Genomic DNA, 22643 nt, shown 5'->3' on the forward strand with positions numbered 1-22643 from the left:
GATAGGGATGAGGGGGCCTCGCATACCTGGATAGGGATGAGGGGGCCACGCATACCAGGATAGGGATGATGGAGCCATGCATACAAGGATGGGGATGAGGAAACTATGCATACCAGAATAAAGATGAGGAGACCATGCATACCAGGAGAGGGATGAAGGAGCCATGCATGCAAAGATGGGGATGAGGAAACTATGCATACCAGAATAAGGATGAGGAGACCATGCATACTTGGAGAGGGATGATGGAGCCATGCATACAAGGATGGGCATGATGGAGCCATGCATACAAGGATGGGGATGAGGAAACTATGCATACCAGAATAAGGATGAGGAGACCATGCATACCTGGAGAGGGATGATGGAGCCATGCATACATGGATGGGGATCAGGAGGCCGTCATATCAGGATGGGGATGAGGGGTCAATATACTCGAGTCAATAAGCTTTCCCAGTTTTTTGTGGTAAAATTATGTGCATCAGCTTATAGTTGAATATATATTAAATTGTTCAATATTGCAAATGTTATAATCAAATGTATATTTCATATTATAATGGTGCTGTGTGCACATGCACTTAGTCCATATTAACATTTTTTTTAAGAAGGATGTACAATATATATATTCACTATTTATACAGTATATTCTATACAGAATACTGTTCTATATTGCAAATTTTATATAAAAATGTATATTTTATATTATATTGGTCCCATGACTAAATTCATGAATTCAGGGAATATTGCTATTTTTCTCTATAAAACAAAAAAAAGGGAGCCTTGCGTAATATCAGGCCATTTTTTGGATGTTAGTGATTGATTAGTAACTGTAGTTTCACCTTTGGTTTCAGGTGTGAAGGGAGGCCTTGGTCACCTACAGAAGAGATCAGACAGCAGACTCGCAAATATAGTTTGGAATCAGAGTTACAGGTAAGAGAACTATGTTACTGTAAGTTTTGTCACACCTAACACATACCTCCAATGTCAGAAAAACGCTGAAGTGACAATATGTTTGTGAGGGTTTGGGTGATGAGATCTACACTGATCCCTATAAGCTCTGCTCAGCTGATCCTTGGAAAACTGAGGTTAGTGGTTTACAGGCTCATAGTCCACACATCTCTCTGCTCGTGTCTCAGAATCAAGCAAGTAGAGCCAAATACAGCCATGCTTTACAGTGATTGGTAGGGGAATTGGCACCCAAATATGTAGTAATCAAGCTTCTGCCATGTCACTATGACAGTTCAAAGTTTTATGAACTTGGAGGAATTCTAAATAAGTATACTCTTTGTTGCTAATCCATAGCCATTCGTGCATAAAACTGGATTTAGTGGATAAGTCCATCTTTTTTGTAAGGTACTAGATAGATTGTCTGTACATAAATGCCGGGGGTTCTTCATGACTGTGTTTTACAATTGGTTTATTTCAGATGTCTACTATGCATTCCAGACCTTGGTTTTTCCCCAATAGATATAATCAGTCCTGGACCTATTCTCCACAATGATCTTATGTGATGCATCTGATTGAAATGAAATCGAATGCCTACATGTTGTTTTAGCTCCCTGCGAAATTTTGTCAGCAGAAAATTCCACAGTCGTTTTACTTTTATCACTGTGGAATCACTGTTTTAATAAGTCTTTGTGAGGTTAAAAAGGGGAAAAAAAGTACAAAATATTGTTACAATTATTGAGAAAAAGTTTTGTGTTGTCGCTAATGAATGAACTAATGAGAGTACCCGTGGAATTATGGAGAACACAGGATCAATAGTCATTTTAATGATGTGCAAATAAGGAAAAATGGAAACAAAATTTTCAAGACATCTCGAGTTATTTAGTATCAAGTTTAAAAAAATATGCACTTTCACACCTTGGCTACTGTCAATGAGCATAGCTCCATTTGATGGTACACACAGATAGCACTGGTACTTTTTTTAGTACTGGAAATATCAGGAAGTGTGAATGAGGCCTTAAAAGGGTATTCCCATCTCCAAGATCCTATCCCAATATGTAGTAGGTGAATAATAATAATAATATTAGCAAATAACTCCAACTAGAAATGTATAGTTTTTCTGATTCACTATGTCTCTTTCCTCATGTGCAGGCATTGCAGGACCTTGATGATTTGCATGCCTAAGTGCATTCAGTTTAGCAAAACATTCCTCGGATAACCGTTAATAACCTTATTGATAGCATGCCAAGGCATATTTACGCTTTTCATCATGTGCACATAATTTATATGTCTATCAATCCTGTTATTTCCATAATTCCCCAACTTTTCCTTCTTCTTGTTGCAATTTCAGTGGTGAAGAGTATATGTTATGATGAGTCCTTGATTATTCCCATATTTCTAGAAACTTGTATGATTGAAACCTTAGCTAAAGGGAACCTGTCACAATGTACATGCAGTCTGATCACGGGACGGCATGGTATACAGAAGGACAATCTGAGCCAAATTTTTAGGAAAAGACTCACAACAACATACATGTTATTTCGTGAAATCCCTTATGTGTGTATACATACGAGTCCAGTGGGCGGTGTAGTCAGTGATTAACAGCTATCTCCGTCTGCACAGTCATACAGGGAAGACTTTCAATCACCGCCCATTGGACTCAAATCTAAATTAACACCGGAGATTTCAATGTTACACTGAAACTTTTCCCACAAAAATGTACTTCATTCTGATCAGGTCCGCTTGCGTCTATAACATTCTATCTGCAGATTAAATGCTATTTTCAACATGACAGGTTTCCTTTAACTTTTAACTACTGCAAAAATACATTTTTAAATTCCTATTAAAATTTGTAAAACAATTTGTCACATCCCCATCTCTGTGACAAACATCACTGAAGAGTAATACTGGGATTTATATACGTACAATCACAGAATGCTTTTACAATGTTAAAATATAACATAAGACAGGAAATGTAAAAAGAAATTTCTTTTTAGTTCAGTAGACTTTCTAACTTAGAAAATCACATTTTAGGGGAATTTTAATTGGTAGTGTCTGCATTATCATTTACTAATTGTCTCTAGAGCACTTTGCCAAAATGCTCTGTATGCCTTCTGGCTATCATGCATGATGACATCTTACACAGGTGCCAACAAGAGATTTTGTTGTGTGCTTGACTAAGGGATTGTAAAGGGTCGACAGCATTAGCATATAAGACTTGGAAATATATAGCCACAGCAGCTTCTATTGATTCCAACATATATCAAATCAATCAGAGTACACTTTCTTCTCTGAGGAGATCCTAGATAGACAGCACCGGAATAAATACTCCCCAGTCACACCACTCCAACTCAGGGTCGACAAATGTAATAGTGCTGTCCATTCTTCAGTTGTCACCTGTTCACTGAACAGTCCCACCAGTAACTAAACCATAACTCATTGATGGGTCAACATACCTACAATGTGTCCCTGCCCCATTAACCAAGGCCATCCCTGACCACTGCCTCTATCTACTATGACATGACTATAAAATAATCCAAACAACCAACACACTACTGCCACAATTTCATGTTCGTAAAAGAAAGAAAATAACATGTGGTCCTGGATCCACGGGGAAGACTATGAGCCATGGCTCCCCCTCTTCTTTTAATGTACCTTCAGGTTTCCTCAACCCTTCCCAAAACTTCCCACCCAATCCTAAACTGAGTCCCAACCCATGTGAGCTGAACGCTAACCTCACTCCTTAGACAGGCTAAACTATCTATTAACCTTTCCTGGCGTCCTCCTTCCAAACCCCTGTCATCCAGCTTCACCCATTGCGGCCCTATTTATATTCCTTAAAGGGGTTTTCAAAATTTTGAAAAAATACATTTCTGTTAACTGCTTACACAAAACACTCATACTGAAAGTATTATATAGCAATGCTGTAGCATTGCCTGAATTCTGAATATAAATATGTTTTCGCCAGGCATTAAAAAACATTTTTGTGGATTTTGTTGCAAATGTTTGCATCGGATCTGCTTTAAAATCTGCTTGTATTAGATTAATTGCAAAGGGAAATATTTGTGGTAGAAATCATCAGAAAGAATTGACATGCTGTGAATTTAAAATCCTCATCGCTCGTCAATCTCTTTGCTGATTGAAGCGAGTGGATGAGAGTAGCTGCAGATGTGTTCCTCGGTGCATTTTTTTTCTACTCCAGAAGATCAGAATGATGTAGTGGTATAGATGTAAGGAGAATCTACTTCTTTAACTATACAAATAATATTGAATTACATAATTTTATTGTCCTGAGAATCCGAGGACCATTTGTGGTATTATTTCATGAGATGCAGGGGAATAATGGTGTTACTGTTTCATGAGAATAAAACGTTCCATTTCCTTAGAATCTAAGGAATATTGGTGTTACTATTCCATGAAATTCAGACGAACTTTGGTGGCACCATTTGATCAGAACCTATGTACATTGGTGTTACTATTTCATGAGTAAGGAGCGTTGGTGGCAACATTTAATGGTAACCTAACTACACTGATGTTACTATTTCATGAGAAAGGAACGTTGGTGGCACCATTTAATCAGGACCTAAGTACATTGGTGTTATTATTTCATGAGTAAGGAACTATGGTGGCAGCATTTAATCAGAACCTAAATACAATGGTGTTACTATTTCATGAGTAAGGAAAGTTGGTGGCACCATTTAATCAGAACCTAAATACATTGGTGTTACTATTTCATGAGTAAGGAACTTTGGTGCCAGCATTTAATGGGAACCTAAATACATTGGTGTTACTATTTCATGAGTAAGGAACATTGGTGGCACCATTTAACCAGAACCTAAGTACATTGGTGTTACTATTTCATGAGTAAGGAACTTTGGTGCCAGCATTTAAATCAGGACCTAAGTACATTCGTGTTATTATTTCATGAGTAAGGAACTTTGGTGGCAGCATTTAATCAGAACCTAAATACATTGGTGTTACTATTTCATGAGTAAGGAACTTTGGTGGCAGCATTTAAATGAGGACCTAAGTACATTGGTGTTATTATTTCATGAGTAAGGAACTTTGGTGGCAGCATTTAATCAGAACCTAATATATTGGTGTTACTATTTCCTGAGGTTCTGACGACCTTTGACTGTACAACTTGTATAATTAACAAGTTATCTTGATGCTTTTTAAGATACCATGAAGTTAAGACTTTCTCCAATGGAATAGCTATGCGCCTATACTATACTGATACAATATATGTATTATTTTGAGTTCGAAAAAGAAGAATAATTACCTCTGTATTGCAGCTGAAAGTGAAATCGTTGCAAGATTTTTATTTGACATCTGAAGTGTGCCTGCGTTATACCATATTTCCATCTGGTGTTTCCCTCAGGATACCATACTCAGAGTGGAAAAATATTGTACACAAGCTTTCCTTTGACAAAAAAAATTATAGGCGGTTTTCATGTGATTGATAGAAAAGGTAACAGTCCTTCCTCAGTAGCATAGTCCATGACAGTAAGCAGAAGTAGAAGTCTTTCTGTAGAAATATGATTGCAATTACTAACTTAGCTATATTTATTGGGTTATAGTAACCATTTTAGGTGATCCATAAAGAGGGTATCCTCTTGAAGAATATCTTCACATGTGTTCTTTAAATATAGAAGATGACATAATATACTTATCTTAGCAAAGCTTCACTTCCAGTTTATGCTCAACGCAGGGGAGTTTCCTACTCGAAAAGGGCTTTCTGACTGCTAATTTCAGCAGCTACGCCAGGCCCCTTATGTATCTGCGCATCAGAAGGGGATGACTTACTTATTCAAATTAGCCACTCATCCAGCCCAGTATACACTCAGTGCGCATAACATACTACCACAGAAAACTTTCTTATCACATATCAGGCTGGTTTAGAGAAGGCTTAACGTATAACTTTCATTTGAAAATCTAGTTTTAGTTAAATTAGTTGATGCAAAAATGACTACACCCCATATCAAAAACTACTACAGCTACTAAATCTCGTACTTTTGATGACCTTCATTATTTTTAAGGACAGCACCAAGTCATCTAGACATGGAATGAGCAAGTTGATGACAAATTGCAACATCTCTCATCTAACTTGGATGCTGGATGGAGAGTGATGCTCAACTTGTCCTTTCAGAATTCCTCATAGGTGTTCAGTTGGGTTCAGATCAGGAGATGTACTTGGTCACTGAATCACTTTCACCCTGTTCTTCTCAATAAATGTAACAGTGGCTTTAGATTTGTGTTTTGGATCATTGCAATATTGGAGAAGTGCAAGTCTACCAAGGGATTGGCGTAATGGTAGCATCTATTTTAATATAGAGCACCACATCTGTGAATTCATGATACAATCAATGAAATGCATCTCCCTTGACACTGGAGCGCTCATGCAGCCCCACATAAGGACTTCTTGGTGCCTACAGTGATACTTGATCGTGTAATTGTCTATATGTGGGTCTTCATGAGTGCAGCCAGTGTTGGGAAGCAACATTTTATTGATGGTATCATGAATTCACAGATTTAATGCTTTATATTGATAGAGAAGATGCTACCATTACGCCATGCCCTTGGTAGACATGCATTTTTTCTAAATGCATGGTGCCTACAGTTAAACATGGTGGTAGTGTGCTCAGGTGGGGCTGCATGAGTGCTGCTGATGTCAGGGAGATACATTTTATTGATGGCATCATAAATTCACAGATGAACTGCACTGTAATGAAAGAGAAGATGCTGCCATCACTCCATGCCCTTGGTAAATGTGAACCTTTTCTACCTGACAATGATCCAAAACACACTTCTGTTGCATTTCTGAAGAATAAGAGGGTGAAATTGATTCAGCAGCCAAGTATGTCACCTGATCTAAAGCCTATCAAACACCTATGAAGAATTTTGAAGAGAGAAGTTGAGCATAATTTTCCATACAGTATCCAGACTCCATAAGAGGTCATTCTTGAAGAATAGAAAAAAAATAAATGTTGCAATCAACATGTCGCCAATGTTTTCATTCCATTCCTAGAAGACTTGGTGCTGTCCTTAAAATTCCTAGAGTTCATACAAAATACTAGATGTAATAGTTATGGGGCGTATTCATTTCTGCATCTTCTAATTTGAGTAAAACTGAAGATTCTGTAATAAAAGTTACATAATTAACCTTACTCTCATGTCATGGGTTGAAAAACGTTCTATGAAACTCAGTCTCCTCAACATTTTGGAAATTGTTTTTGTATTCAGCAAGATATTGATTAAATCTTACTTTTTAAAGAAGGTGTACGTATTTATGCTGACCACGGTGTGTATACAGTGGGGCAAAAAAGTATTTAGTCAGTCAGCAATAGTGCACGTTCCACCACTTAAAAAGATGAGAGGCGTCTGTAATTTCCATCATAGGTAGACCTCAACTATGGGAGACAAACTGAGAAAAAAAAATCCAGAAAATCACATTGTCTGTTTTTTTTTCATTTTATTTGCATATTATGGTGGAAAATAAGTATTTGGTCAGAAACAAAATTTCATCTCAATACTTTGTGATATATCCTTTGTTGGCAATGACAGAGGTCAAACGTTTTCTGTAAGTCTTCACAAGGTTGCCACACACTGTTGTTGGTATGTTGGCCCATTCCTCCATGCAGATCTCCTCTAGAGCAGTGATGTTTTTGGCTTTTCGCTTGGCAACACGGACTTTCAACTCCCTCCAAAGGTTTTCTATAGGGTTGAGATCTGGAGACTGGCTAGGCCACTCCAGGACCTTGAAATGCTTCTTACGAAGCCACTCCTTCGTTGCCCTGGTGGTGTGCTTTGGATCATTGTCATGTTGAAAGACCCAGCCACGTTTCATATTCAATGCCCTTGCTGATGGAAGGAGGTTTGCACTCAAAATCTCACGATACATGGCCCCATTCATTCTTTCATGTACCCGGATCAGTCGTCCTGGCCCCTTTGCAGAGAAACAGCCCCAAAGCATGATGTTTCCACCACCATGCTTTACAGTAGGTATGGTGTTTGATGGAGGCAACTCAGTATTCTTTTTCCTCCAAACACGACAAGTTGTGTTTCTACCAAACAGTTCCAGTTTGGTTTCATCAGACCATAGGACATTCTCCCAAAACTCCTCTGGATCATCCAAATGCTCTCTAGCAAACTTCAGACGGGCCCGGACATGTACAGGCTTAAGCAGTGGGACACGTCTGGCACTGCAGGATCTGAGTCCATGGTGGCATAGTGTGTTACTTATGGTAGGCCTTGTTACATTGATCCCAGCTCTCTGCAGTTCATTCACTAGGTCCCCCCGCGTGGTTCTGGGATTTTTGCTCACCGTTCTTGTGATCATTCTGACCCCACGGGGTGGGATTTTGCGTGGAGCACCAGATCGAGGGAGATTATCAGTGGTCTTGTATGTCTTCCATTTTCTAATTATTGCTCCCACAGTTGATTTCTTCACTCCAAGCTGGTTGGCTATTGCAGATTCAGTCTTCCCAGCCTGGTGCAGGGCTACAATTTTGTTTCTGGTGTCCTTTGACAGCTCTTTGGTCTTCACCATAGTGGAGTTTGGAGTCAGACTGTTTGAGGGTGTGCACAGGTGTCTTTTTATACTGATAACAAGTTTAAACAGGTGCCATTACTACAGGTAATGAGTGGAGGAAAGAGGAGACTCTTAAAGAAGAAGTTACAGGTCTGTGAGAGCCAGAAATCTTGATTGCTTGTTTCTGACCAAATACTTATTTTCCACCATAATATGCAAATAAAATGAAAAAAAAACAGACAATGTGATTTTCTGGATTTTTTTTTCTCAGTTTGTCTCCCATAGTTGAGGTCTACCTATGATGTAAATTACAGACGCCTCTCATCTTTTTAAGTGGTGGAACTTGCACTATTGCTGACTGACTAAATACTTTTTTGCCCCACTGTATATATTTATGTGCATCATAATGTACAGTACATTTGATTCAGCTCTAGCAAATTTCCGAAAAATCTGCCAAATTACAATTTTGGCAGATTTTTTTATTCTTGCTGTTTATTGAAAGTATACTAAAACAAACATTTCCGGCTGCCTGTTTGACATCGTTTTTCTGTAAGAGATCTTTAGAAGGCATATGACGCAATAAGTGTCACAGGAAAAATATAAAATATCTTTGTACCATGTTAGTTCATAGTCTCCAAAGCGTTCTATTTTGTCATCAACTTTTGAGTCAGCTATTCAATAGGCGCTTAATAAGTGACTGACCCTTTTCTTTGTGGTAGAACCTAAGAACTTATAACTGATAACATCTGAAATTTCCAGAGGTCAGATCAAACATACATGATCTTTGACTGCTCTCAGGCATCAGGTCAGGGTGTTACAACTTTGAACTCCATCTGGAGTTTCCCCGCCACAGGCTGTCTTTTATCGAGAGTTTTTCATTCTAGCGCTCTGTAGTTGACAGTGTTAATTGTCTAAGTATACGCTACTTAGTCTTGTACAGATGTAGAACATTACATCCATGGCTACGTTAGCTGAAGAACATGGGTGGTTTTTTACATACGGTAATATCTAGAAAGACGTCAACTTAAGGTACTTCTATAACACTTTCTAATTGCAAGACAATACATCCAAATTGGTATAACTTTTCTCTGCTTTATCCATATATCAACAGCCGGTAAAAGAAACACTTTGTTACGCAGTAGAACATGAATGAAAGATCTAGAATGGACCTTTGTAAACTAAGATCAGAATTGACCAGTTAAGTTCTATAATGTGATCCTGTTTGTATTTTTACAGCGGAAGTGTGAAAGACAAAATAGTAACGCACACAAGTAGATATTTCACTGAGGCCCAACTTTGTACGTACAGAACAAATAACCAGAACTGTCTTATTTATAGCATGTAATGTGAAGACCCAGCTAAATGGAAGTAGTGGCACACATTCTTGTACTTTATCTGGTAGGGGATGTGATACTCTAAGAGTACAAGTACTCGTACTGTATCTAGTAGCGTACTGGATATTCTGGAGTCACATGTACTAGTATTTTATCTGGTAAGAGGATGGAATATTTTGGGAATACCAGTAGTGGTACTTTATCTGGTAGAGACCAGGATATTCTAGGAGAGCAAGTACTGATACTTTATCTAGTAAATGACAGGATATTCTGGAGACACATATACTGCTACTTCTTCAGGCAGAGGACATGATATTTAGGAAGCACAATATGGTCAGAATATTCTAGAGGTACATGTTCTTGTATTTCATCAGGTTGGGGGCAGAACATTCTTGAAGACCCAGCTTAGTGGAAAAGTAGTTGCATACGTTCTGTTACTTTGTCTGGTAGAGGACGTGATACTCTAGGAATACAAGTACTGGTAATTTATCTGGAAGAGGACAGGATATTCTGGGAGCACATTTACTGGTACTTACCTGAAGAGGTCATTATATTTTGGAGGCAGACATACCGGTACATTTCCTGAAAAGGATGGCACATTCTAGAGGCATTCATTCTAGTACTTTATATAATAGTGGACAGAATATTCTGGAGGCACCCATTATGGTACTTTATCTGTTAAAGGACAGGATATTCTGGGAGCACCTTTACTGGTACTTACAGTATCTGAAGAGATCATGATATTTTGGAGGCAGACATACCAGTACATTCTCTGAAAAGGATGGCACATTGTAGAGGCACACATTCCAGTACTTTATATGCTCAGAACAGCAAGCAGCAAGCAAATAATTAATTTGTGGCTGAGAGTGATTCAGTATAACTCTCCCAAAATAAACTTAATATGATAGTGGACAGAATATTTTGGAGGCACCCATTCTGGTACTTTATCTGTTAGAGGACAGGATATTCCGGAGGCACACATACATACTGGTACTTTATCTGGTAGAGGACATTCTGGAGGTATATTTTCTAGTATTTTTTATTTGTGTAGTAAGATTATTACATTGCTTGTCAGTTAATAATTTCCATATTTAGACACTGTTATGGTAGAGTTGTAAGAATGTAGCGTACTTCAGAGCTGTAATACGACAGTATGTTCTTACTTTTCTTATACCATATCAAGCTTACTACATAGCAGTCCACAGCAAAAAAAAGGACTGACAGATGGAAACTTGCTCCTTCTAAAATCATTTGGATGTCTGTAACAACTTGAACAAAATAGATTTTTTTTTGTAACATCTGGTCATCTTGTGGTGTTGCTGGAGGAATACATCTGCTGGATTAGTCGTTAGACCTAAAACTTTTCCAATGTCTTTTCTTCTTAAAATATGAAAATTCATGTAGAGTCTTTCAACCTAATATATTTTATTTTTTATTTTATATTTTTTGGTTGGATTTTGGATGCAATTTTCATCTACATTATGCTTTCAATTACTTAATTCTGAATAAAAATAATTGTCAAACAATCAAGATCCATATTTAGCCAGAGGACTTGTAGTAAACTTTTAGTGTATGGCCAGTTTAGGTACTGTATATCTGTCAGGTCTATACCCTAAACCAGCAAAATACATTATACACAATTAATAATAAACGCTTATGTTTGTTAAATCAATACATTAAAGACATCAACATTTAAAAAGTTTTACTAGATACAGAAGAGGCTGATGTGCAGTGGAATATGTTGCATAGTACACACGAATGTGGAAATCACACAAATAGTATGGGCTGATTCATCAAAGCTTTCACGTGAGAATTCTGGCATAAATGCTTAGAAAAGTCACAAAATGTAGGCGCAATTCGGAGCTGCTTTTAAATTATGCAATTTCTGGCGTCTTCATGCCAGTTTTTCCCAGATCCACCAAAATGGGCAGAGCTAGGGCAAAAAGGGGTTTGGTGAAATTCATGACGAGCAGCAGTGTCTGCTATTCCACAGATCTTGGAGTAGGATTTATGGCAAGGCGAACATGGAGGTGCGTGCCACTTGTCCGGCGCACCTGATTCATGAAGACGCGTACGCCTGTTCATGACTCAGAAGCGTCTGCCTCCAGCACACCCCCTCATCAAGACTGGCATGAACAACCCTGGTCTTGATGAATCAGGAACTAAATCTTTAAAGGTAAGCTGTTACGTTATACATGCACTCTGAACTGTGGGCAACATGGTATAGAGAAGGAGAAGCTGGGCAGAATGATATAGCGGTTTGTAAGAAAAGTACTCAGCATAACTTGTAATTGGTGTTTGTGTGTATTTGAGTCCAGTGGGCGGTCCTACTAGTGATTAACAGCTATCTCTGCATGCACAGTCATATTGGGAAGACTGTCAATCCCTAAGCAGGACCGCCCACTGGACTCATAGCTATACGAACACCAGGAATTTCAATGCAAAAAATCCAATTTTTCCCACAAAAATGTATATCAATCTGATCAGCTCCTCCTGGTGTATAACATCCTGATTGCAATCCAGATACTATTTTCAATATGAAATGTGGATATGGATGCGCTGCTCTTATTCCTTATATTTGTGAAGTGGTCAGACTGCTACACACCCATATTTACTGTCATTCTGTAGTCGGTTAATTGCTACATTTGAGAAAATTTGCCAGTTTGACTTATTATGGAGATCAAGCGCAGAAAAATCCAATTTTGTGGTGCTGATTTCCATGACATGTTCAGTAGGATATCCAAATTGCTCCCCCACACAGGAAGAGGATTTGAACTCTAGTGCCACCTATTGGAAGTATCAATCCTAAAAGTCAATGTTCTCCCTTTAACTGGCTTTGTCATATGACATAGGATAAAAACCTAACCATAATCTCAATATGAAGGCATTTATTGAAAGGTGTTGCCCATCCTCAGTGCTAAGCAAGAGATCTGTCTTGGCTGGATGAGAGACCTCTGACAGGGGTCCAAGTGGTAACGTCTATCTTTGTGCACAGAGATATGCCTGACACGCCATTGTGAGGAGTCTTTTATAGGCTGTGCAATGCTCCTCTGGCAAATTAAATATACAGATCTCATGCTTTGCACTGAGGAGGTACAACACCCCAAAACACATGTTGCAAATTGAGATTCTTGTTTTGCTTTTATACTGAGTCATGTGACCAGGCTCGTTAAAGGGTCGATATTGACTTTTAGGAGTGCTACTTCCAATAGGTGACACTAGAGTTCTAGTCCTGTTCCTCTCTGAAGAGTTAGTTTGCATATTTAAGTTCCCAGAGAAGCATTGCATAGCCTATAAAATGCCTTACCCTGGCATATTTAGAATTGAGAGTTCTCAGTGGTTGACACCTTTTAATGGCTAAATGAAAAGATGGCAACATATTGAAAGCTTTCAAGACTACTCAGGTCTCTTCATCAGGCTAGCCTGATGAAGAGACCGGAGTAGTCTCAAAAGCTTGCAATGTGTTACCATCTTTTCAGTTCGCCATTAAAATGTATCAACCTCTGAGGACTCTCAATAATAAATATTCTTCTTTCTACTGGCTAACACGGTACAAAGATATACATTTTACCCTGGCATGTCAGGCATGTCCCTCACCACAAGGACTGACTTTACCCTTAGACCCCAGTAGATTATCATGGCTTCCACCTCTCACCTTTCTCTACTGACTGAGTATAACCCTCGGGAATGGCTACAACATTTTGGTCCTGCTTCCCCTCTTTATTCCGACACCCTCAATTTCAAAAGTAAGCAATGTGGCTAATAGATACATATTTCCCAATATAGAGGAACATGATCACAAGGTGAACTTCTTTTTCAAATCACCATTGCTTTTTTTCCTCCATATTTCTGGATACAATGTGTCTATTTTTCCATGTATCTGCTGGAAATGTTACAGAAATTTCAATCCAAAACTAATTTGTTAATGGGCCATACAAGCTTTTGACTTGCAGGAATACTACATCTCGTATGTTGAAGTATGGCAGGACTTGTGGCGGACACCTTCTGACAAGATTTTACTACTGGAGAGTTTTGCTCTAAGATTAAAATTTGCAAGCCAGGGTATTGAATGCAAGGAAAAAGTGTTTCATTGCTTTGGAAGGCTGCTTCTCCAAGGATGACTTCATGAGTTGGCACCAGATGTGATTACCAGCCTCTTGAGAACTGCACAATCTTTGTTGGAAAGCCGACTCCAAGCTACTGGTACAGTAATTCAAGCCAGCCACACAGTTACAGATATTTGTTTAGCATTTTGAGGTCACATCACTTGTGTGGACTTTTTTGGGTGCTCATTGAGGTCAGTTTACTGTTTGTACTCCTACTGCACAAGCCAGGACATGCTCAGTGAGTAAATTACTAAGTCCTTTTGTATGTTGTACATGGCCTAAACATTAGACACTTGTAAGTCAGAGAAAATGATTTGTTTGCGCTCAGTGCCTGTAAGACAAGTGGAACAGGGAGCGATTAGGTATAGGTGGTGATTAGGTAAATCTTCGTATGGACAGTACTGACCAGCTAGGACCACACACAGCCAATGGCTTTCTAGGGAAGCACTGATAAGATCAAGTGGAGGATGTCAGCTTGGTGTTATTATTCTGGTGATATTAATATTTAAGCACTTATCTGGAGTCAGCAGCTGAGGTGTACCAAGTTGTGCCCAGGAGTGGTACCTGGCAGCTACTTGCCACATAAGCCTGACCTCACCACTGGAGGCTCCAGTGAACACCTTTTAGTTTATGAAGGGAGCAGAGAGCGTTCAGTATGTCCAATACCAGAATGCAGGTAGGGGGCAGGAAAGGTAGGAAGTCTATGGGGTGCAGCTTCAGGCAATAGTTGCAGAACAAGAAGTAATGCCAGAAGGCTCTGTTTTGTCATCTTGTTCTGTGCACCAAAGTAACATACATCCACCTTGTTATTTCCATAAAGACCCGATCACCTTCATTCATTTGAATGGAATTTGCATGAATCTATGTGCTTGCTACCAGAATATGGTCACTCAGATGAGTAGACCTGATTTTCACACATTTCTGCAGTAACATATGTGGCATTTGAATTCTCCTTTAAAGGGAACCTGACAGTTGTCTGATTTTTATATCTGTTTGGTGGTCTCAAATATTTAAGTGTGACAAACATGAACAAGAATAGGAAATCACTAGAGGGGAAACACTATTTCTCACCACTGTGTGTCTAACTGTGAAAGGCTGTGGCATTTCAAAGACAGACTTAAACAGCTGCTGAGACCAAGTTGCACTGGTGGCTAATCGGAAAGGCAGGTCCGCGAAGACTTACACCCCCTTCCCTGCTACAAATGACTGACAGGTCTCTTCCTATACATGCACACAGGGAGAGACTCATCCCTTAAGGGAAGCAGGCGAGAAGAAGCTGCTGAGGACTCACCTGGCTGACCAGTTTCTCTGTGTCTTGGTCCCTGGTGACTCTTAAAGTATGTTTTTTTTCTGAAATACGGCAGCCTCTGTTTTAGTGGTGTTTTTTTGGAGAAACCAAGTATAACTAACATTAAGTAGAATAATTTCAAGTATATTTACCTGTGACCCAATGTGCTTTTATTAGAGTGATTGTTTCAGACTCTCTACTTAGGCACATTACCATCAAAATATTTTCCGTCCTTCACAGGACTCCTCTAAATGCCAAAATGGCGAGCTGTCCTGGCAGACATGGCATCATACATTGCACCTGAAGCAGCATCTGCTGGGGTATTATACAGTCAGAGGTGACCCTCCCAAATGATGACTGATGATGTTTCAAGGGGTGTCTAGGTAAAAAGAAATGTTTCCCAGGGGCTTAAATCTGTAACTAAAATAACTAACATTGATACTCACCTGCCATCATCCACCTGGACTGAGCGCAGGCTGCTATGTGGTCTGCCACAACAGGTGCCTTGAACAGCGTATCATCAGAAAGCCATCTATTCAAGTCACCTGACCACTGCAGCCAATCACATGATATAGATTTTCCTGTTGAAATGGTGATGTCTCCTCTCCCTTTGTCCGTGCGCAGCACAGAATGCTTGTACTGATAGACAAGTATCAATTGCTTTATTTTTTTTTAGAAATTCAAGCTCCTGCAAAACCTTCTTTTTGCCCGGACAACCCCTTTGGTGGTTATGGAAGCCAGAGTTTTACGTTAATAGTTGGGGGGAAACTTACTGATCATTTAGAATCTTGAGTCTCAGCAAATTCCTTCAAGGGCGCTTATAACGCTGCGGCTTTTCAGAGACAAACATAGATGGCTGTGATTGTACCGCGTGTGGCTGATAGATGCTGCGTTGGGTAGCATGTATCAGCAGACAGGTTCCCTTTAAGCAGTGGTGTCCACTGTCCAACCTTTCTGACCTTGAGAGCCACATCCATCTCCCAACTTCTTCACAGTAGTGATAACCAGAGCCCCCATTACCAGTATGATTGAACAAAAATGTGCAACGTGCAATAGGGTATTACCCATGTTTAAGGGGTAGAAAGGGGTGATATGCTCATCTTCAGAGGTTGTGTGTGACACACACAACCACTATATAGTGTAACTGTCAATATCCACAGGAATCAATTCCTATATAAAAAAAAAACAAGAACTGTGGATTTCAGATGTTCAGCTCAATCCAAGATCCAAATACAAGATGATTCATGGAATGTGGTTTATTGTCAACGCGTTTCAAAGTCGGTAACAAATTCTTCCTCAGGACAACCACATGTCTGAAGCCACCTCTGAAATCCTCTGTTCCTGTTTTTTATTACTGGTATAATGACAACCTGAATTTTTCCACAGAAATCATGCCAAGGCAGTTTACCAAGATCCAGAGGTTGTGCCCACAATCCCCCATTCAGTGTTCTCCCATCAGTCACTCCCACCACACTGTCGCATCCAGATCCAAGTACCTCCTCTGACAGGTGGTATCATCCTGTCTACAGCGTACCATACTTATATTATCTCTAAGCCCTTGAGGCCAGTATATGGCACTTCCAGATCTGCTCTTCTGTGCCGGCCTGCTTACAAATGTTACCACCTGGAGACCTGCTCTTCATAGCTAAACCTAGATCCAATGCACCAAGCTGGCGGACAGCCTCAAGCCACACATCATGGGCCCGCCAGCCACATGTGCCTTCTGAGCCACAAGTTGGGATCCCCTTCTCTAAAGGTTACAAGAGATTGTTCTTGATTATGAAAACATAGCTGATGTCTTTCAAAAACCGCACCATGCGTGTCCATAAGTTGTGAATGCGGCCGAGCTCCTTTATCATGCCCAATCTGTAGACAGGTGTGGTGCTATTTCTGGAAGATAAAGGCAGCCATGTTTTACATTCATGGGCATCACCATAAAGACCACGTTCTGAGGCAGATTGTCAGTGTGGATAGCTCTAACACATGCATGAAACAGAAGAGCACAGTGTGCGATATCTAACACCACGTACAAGGTAAATGTGGGGTGGATAGGACAATGAACTAAGACCTGGAGCTCCGTGTGCCTCCTCTGCCTGCAGTTCCTGGCTCCAGAGCCAATGCATCAGCACACAAGTATAATAAATAGGTTGTGCTTACTTCCTAAAACATGTATGCTTTTATCTTGGAATGTGCCTTGTGTTTATCTCTGCTCTTTGGATTTATCATTAATGTGAACTGCAGGAAGACTGCAACTTGTAATCACATTGGGTTTTGTTCACACATTGCTTTTGTGTCCTTTTTGTCTAGTTTGATGTGTTTTGTGCCTTTTTTGCACTATATTCATATTTTCATTTTCCTCTTTTTTTAAAGTCACTTTTTTATGTGTAGTCTTTTTTTTTTCTTAAGATCGCCATTGTAGGTGGTCTTTAGGCTTTCCAGATTTTTTTGGCTAATTAATCAATTGCAACTTATAAAAAAGTTGCTACATTTTTGTATGTACTCCAATCCTCCCCTGCAGTGATTTTGTGTATGCTGGAACATTTTTTGCACCATTTTTGCAAATTCACAAAAAAAGGTCGAAGACAAGAATAAGTACAATTTTTGACTTTTTGAAAAATTAATAATCTGTATACGCTATTTTGAATAATTTTTCTCAAAATTTGGAACAAATATTGCAAGACAAATATGACTTTAAAAAATACCCGAAAATGATGAATCAGGGCCAGTGTTTCTGTCAATAATTGTGTGGCTTCAAGCAAAACCTGTGGCCAATTAGCTGCCACTTCATTCTCCCCGCCTTCGGTCGCATTACATACATCCAGAGGAGGAGAAAGCAACGCTCACTTCTCCCCGATGTAAGCCATTTGTTCGAAGGTGGGAAGAGCGAAGTTGCCACTGATTGCCGCCAGGGTTCACTTGACGCCAAACTGTTAAGTGATCGCTGGGAGAGACAGTGCTGACACCACTGGAATGGCATCGGCACTGGAGATGAGTATTATGACATAATATAATTAATATAATAATATAATTATGTCATCCAAGTGCAGTACAATGTTTTCCACGCACCCACTTGAATGAGTAAGTGGCATTCGATTTCAGAGTAAAATCACAGCATGTGAAAGAAATCTAGCATCAGCACAGCCCCATTGAGTAACATTGGTCCAAGTGCTATCCAATGAAAATTCATATAGCACTTGTCTGATGTGTAGGCTGGTGTGAGTGAGGCCTAAGGGATGTTATTTTAAAGAGGAAACATACGGATTGAGAAGGGGTTGCCTGAGTAGCTTAGGGTGATATAATGAATGGAACACATGGAAATATAAAAGTGCTGCCATTTGGACATATTGGGGTCAATTGGAAATACAAGAAGTCTCTTTTATAGAAGATTGTAAGCTGGGCTGGCTGTAAGCAGTGCTTCTTGTGGCAGCAGATTTGGGCCCGGTATTATTGCTTTGGATCATAGGAGCATCTCAAGAATGGCTGCCATAAGACCATTATGTATTTGCATACACAGTGACATCTCCTAAGCCTCCTATTCGGACCACGGAAATATCTTTATCAAAGATTAATCTGTAAATGGGAGCTAAAGGATGACCATTCACAAATTAATAATTATAACCGTTATTCTTCTGAAGATTGACTTTTATAAAACTGATTCAATATTTCTTGCTCTTGTTTTCTGAAAGTATTTCAGACAGTGGGAGTAACCTGGAAGTTCATTTGGCATGTAATGGCGTGGGCGATATAAACATACAACAGTCATTTTCAGGGAAACAACTTTCCTCGGATACTAAGCAGTCATTGTTTCTGGTAATCAACGATATTTATTGTTAAAAGCAGACGGCTAACAAAATAATCTGTGCTTGTTCCCTGCAGGAACCCAGAGTTCAGGAAAGTAAAAAGTCCCCAGGTCACTTGGCACTAGTGTTTGTAATTACAACATTCTCTTGGGAACCATCCAGTGAAATTACCATCACTGATGAATTGGTATTTCCAGAAATCTCCATTGGACTATAGAGGGTAGTTTAAAATGTTAATAGATTGCTGAGAAATTCTTCTGCAGATTTACTAATGTTACAGTTTATGAAAAGCAAACATCAGGGAGCCATAAAGATTGATTAAATGGCCATTGATGGAATTCTTGTATATATGATGATCTGTTCTCTGGTAAAGGCAGTTTCTTAAGCATTTGAGCTGGATTCGCAGGAGACTGAAGATGTGATCAGGCTATGTTTTTTTTTTTATTTCAAACTTTGCGTCTTTTGTGTTTCACACAGTCGAACAATCTCTTTAAATATCTAGTCTGTAGTCCACAGCAATAACCCACCGATGATTTCACCGATACCCTGCCAGACCAGTCCAACCCTGCCCCCTATTAGAAAAAAATCTCTTGAATATAATATCAAAACCCCTTGCAGTAATCACCTATTGTTAGAGATGGGCAGACCCCTGGATGTTTAGGTCCGGTAGGTTCGGCCAAACAGTTAAAAAAAAGTTTGGGTTCAGGTACCAGAACAGTACCTGGACCCGAACACGGACTCCATTTACTTGAATGGAGGGCCTGAACATCCAGTATTTGCCACGCTGTCATGTGCATGACAGCGCGGCAAACATTGCTTCGGATCTGCGGTAAAATCATTACCGCTGGTAAGACAGCCGCCGTTCCCACACTGTCTAATGACAGTGTGAACCCACAGCTGTGATCAGAGGTAAAAAGTTTACCTCCGGTAACTGGCGTTGGCTGATAGGACTGCTGCTCCCATCAGCCTACACGTGCTGCCGGTAATAGCAGTAAGAGCAGGCGGTGGCTCATGGGAGTATTCATCAGCCGGTGCCTGCGCTGTGAATAAAGAATTTAAAAAAACGGCGTGGGTTCCCCTGTATTTACGATAACCAGCCAGGAAAATCTCATAGCTGTCGGCAACCCTTGGCTGTCAGCTTCAGCAAGACTTGTTATCAAGAATAGAGAGGTCCCCACTCTGATTTTTTTTCATTATGTAAATAATTTAAAAATACAGCATGGGGTCTGCCCCCAGCTTTGACAGCCAACCAAGCTAAAGCAGACAGCTGGGGGCTGGTATTCTCAGGTTGCTAAAAATAGCAGCCCGCAGCTGCCCAGAAAATGCACATCTATTAGATGCGCCAATTCTGGCACTTTGCCCTGCTCTTTCCTCTTGCCCTGTAGCGGTGGCAATTGGAGTTCATATTTGTGGGGTTGATATCATCATTGCATTGTCTGGTGACATCAAGCCCACGGCTTAGTAATGGAGAGGCGTGTATAAGATACCTGTCCTTTACTAATCTTATAGTTGTATGGTAAATAAAGACACAGCCAGAATAAAGAGATGCATAATTCGCTATGGCTAGTGGCAGTTAACCAAGATGAGTACCATCATTCTTGTGGCAGCAATATGCAGCATTCCTCATCATCTGTTATGTGTGGCTGTTTTTCTTTCCTGATTATCAGTTGTGGGGTTACACAGGATATGTTGGTATCTGTGCCACTACAATACAGAGTATAGATTGGATTACAGTACACTACAATACAGAGTATAGATTGGATTATAGTCTGCAGTAAACCTTCTAATTATATCTATTTGTGCAAACCATTTTTTTTTCTCCTGCCATGAATGTATTGTATCTCGGGTCCTTTATTGGCCTGATTGTACTTTTAAGTTGGTTTAGCATTGGTACTCATCTGTGTCATTAACAATTGGCATTAAAAAGCAGTATCTATTGCAGCAGTTTTTTTTAACACAGTCTGCATGCTTAGAAACCATTTCCATTTTATACGCGTGGTTAATGATGGGGTTATAACTTCTTTTGGGCAACATCCTGCAGCATTTTTTGTCACATTTGAAATGTGGCATTGTTGGTCTTTTTGTTGCTATTGGAAAGAGTGTGAACATACACTGCATGCTTAGAAAACACTGATTTAACCAACATTAGGTTTTCCTATAGTTCTACATCTGAGTTGGTTCTAATAGTTTTCTGAGCACCATTTTTTTCATCTATGCCAACTATTAGTTGGCAGTGTAAGCAGTATGTAATTTCTGTAGCAACTTTTGAAATTTAGTCTGCATGTTAAGAGACTACAGTCTATTTTGGCAAAGCAAGGGCTCAAACCCCTGGAGTATTATCCTTTGACCACGTTATGAAATTATGTCAATCGTCACCAATTGCCTATTGTGTTCTTTTTTGTTTTTAATTAGGGTCTAGGGTCCTCTTAGATATAGGATCGTCTATATCTATTGTTAGGGGTTCCTTTAGGACATCGGGTAGGAGGGTTCCCCAAGTGGCTGCAGGGAATATAGGGCTCCCAGGGTCAGCCATCATGGAGCGGGGGCGCCACAATGTTCCCCCCTAGGGTGCCATCCTCCGCAGCCAGGAAGGCGACAGCCTAGTTGACGTAAGAGGGACTTCTAGCTTACCCATTTTTAATTGGTAATTTTGCAACACGGTTGTTTTTGTTTCTGCACGTTTTTTTTGGTGTGAACCATTGTATATGGTTTTTTAATCAATAAAGATAATTTTTAGGGATATTTATGATTTAACGGTAGGATACCCTTTTTGGATACATTTTTGATAATTTTTTACAGCCAGAATAAAGCCTTTTATTAGAAATAAAACAAAACACAATTTTCATTTGATGGCTACCTTAGTGGTACTGTACCTTGCATTAAATTACCACAATGTGTATGATGCCTTGCACCATTTATGGGCTATTGTGCAGCCACTGATGAGGTACTGAGGTACCTGAATTATTAGATCATTCCAGTAGCTCAGCTGCCCCTGGTCATATCCACTTTTCCAATCAGTCTACAACTTTTAGTACACCTTCAGACAGGCGTATGATCAGTCTATGTGCACCATGGTTGCACATGGAGAGCACACAAGCCTATTATAACCAGAGTGCTAGTGCACATATGAGTAGTTGATTTTCCACTGATGATTTTGGTGGAAAAAAATGCAGTGTGCACGACTCAGTCTATTTTTCAGATCAGAATAATGTAGTCAATGACAAGGGTAGCTCCTGCACCCATCCACAATGTGGACAAACACACAGAGCTGCACACAGAACCAGTCACGTCTGCAATTTTTAGTTGTGACTGGTCTGGTTTTCAATTCGGCAGTCTGGACATGGCCTACATATGATCTCCACCTGGGTGGCCTTACATTTGTCTCAGGAACATTTAGGCAAAACAGTTTATGGCTGCAAGTTTCCTAGGGCTCCTGGCTGCAGAACATGCCCAGTTCATCACCGCTCCTTCACTATACTTGAGTTTGTAGGAAGCATTTGTCATACTCTAATGTGGTCTTTACCAGCCGTTGCACTGTGCATCATCACCAAGCATTTTCAGAATGCTTTACAACTTATCGAGATTTGTTGAGATGCAACATCCAAATGTAAAGTTCAGTCTTCATTCTGACATTTATTTTTCACG

The 22643-nt window shown here is 39.7% G+C and overlaps 1 protein-coding gene across 1 annotated transcript in view; it reads left to right on the forward strand.

Annotated features, from left to right (window-relative positions):
• The window catches only part of PDLIM4 (PDZ and LIM domain 4), a 213415-nt gene that overhangs the window by 113857 nt on the left and 76915 nt on the right, over positions 1 to 22643 (forward strand). The window contains exon 3 of the mRNA XM_073570139.1: positions 846 to 924. Coding sequence (XP_073426240.1) covers positions 846 to 924 — 79 coding nt within the window. The remainder of the gene's footprint in view (positions 1 to 845; positions 925 to 22643) is intronic.

The sequence above is a fragment of the Dendrobates tinctorius genome, unplaced genomic scaffold (assembly GCF_039654945.1).
Source record: "Dendrobates tinctorius isolate UK_male_01 unplaced genomic scaffold, ASM3965494v1 ptg000001l, whole genome shotgun sequence".
NCBI lineage: Eukaryota > Metazoa > Chordata > Amphibia > Anura > Dendrobatidae > Dendrobates > Dendrobates tinctorius.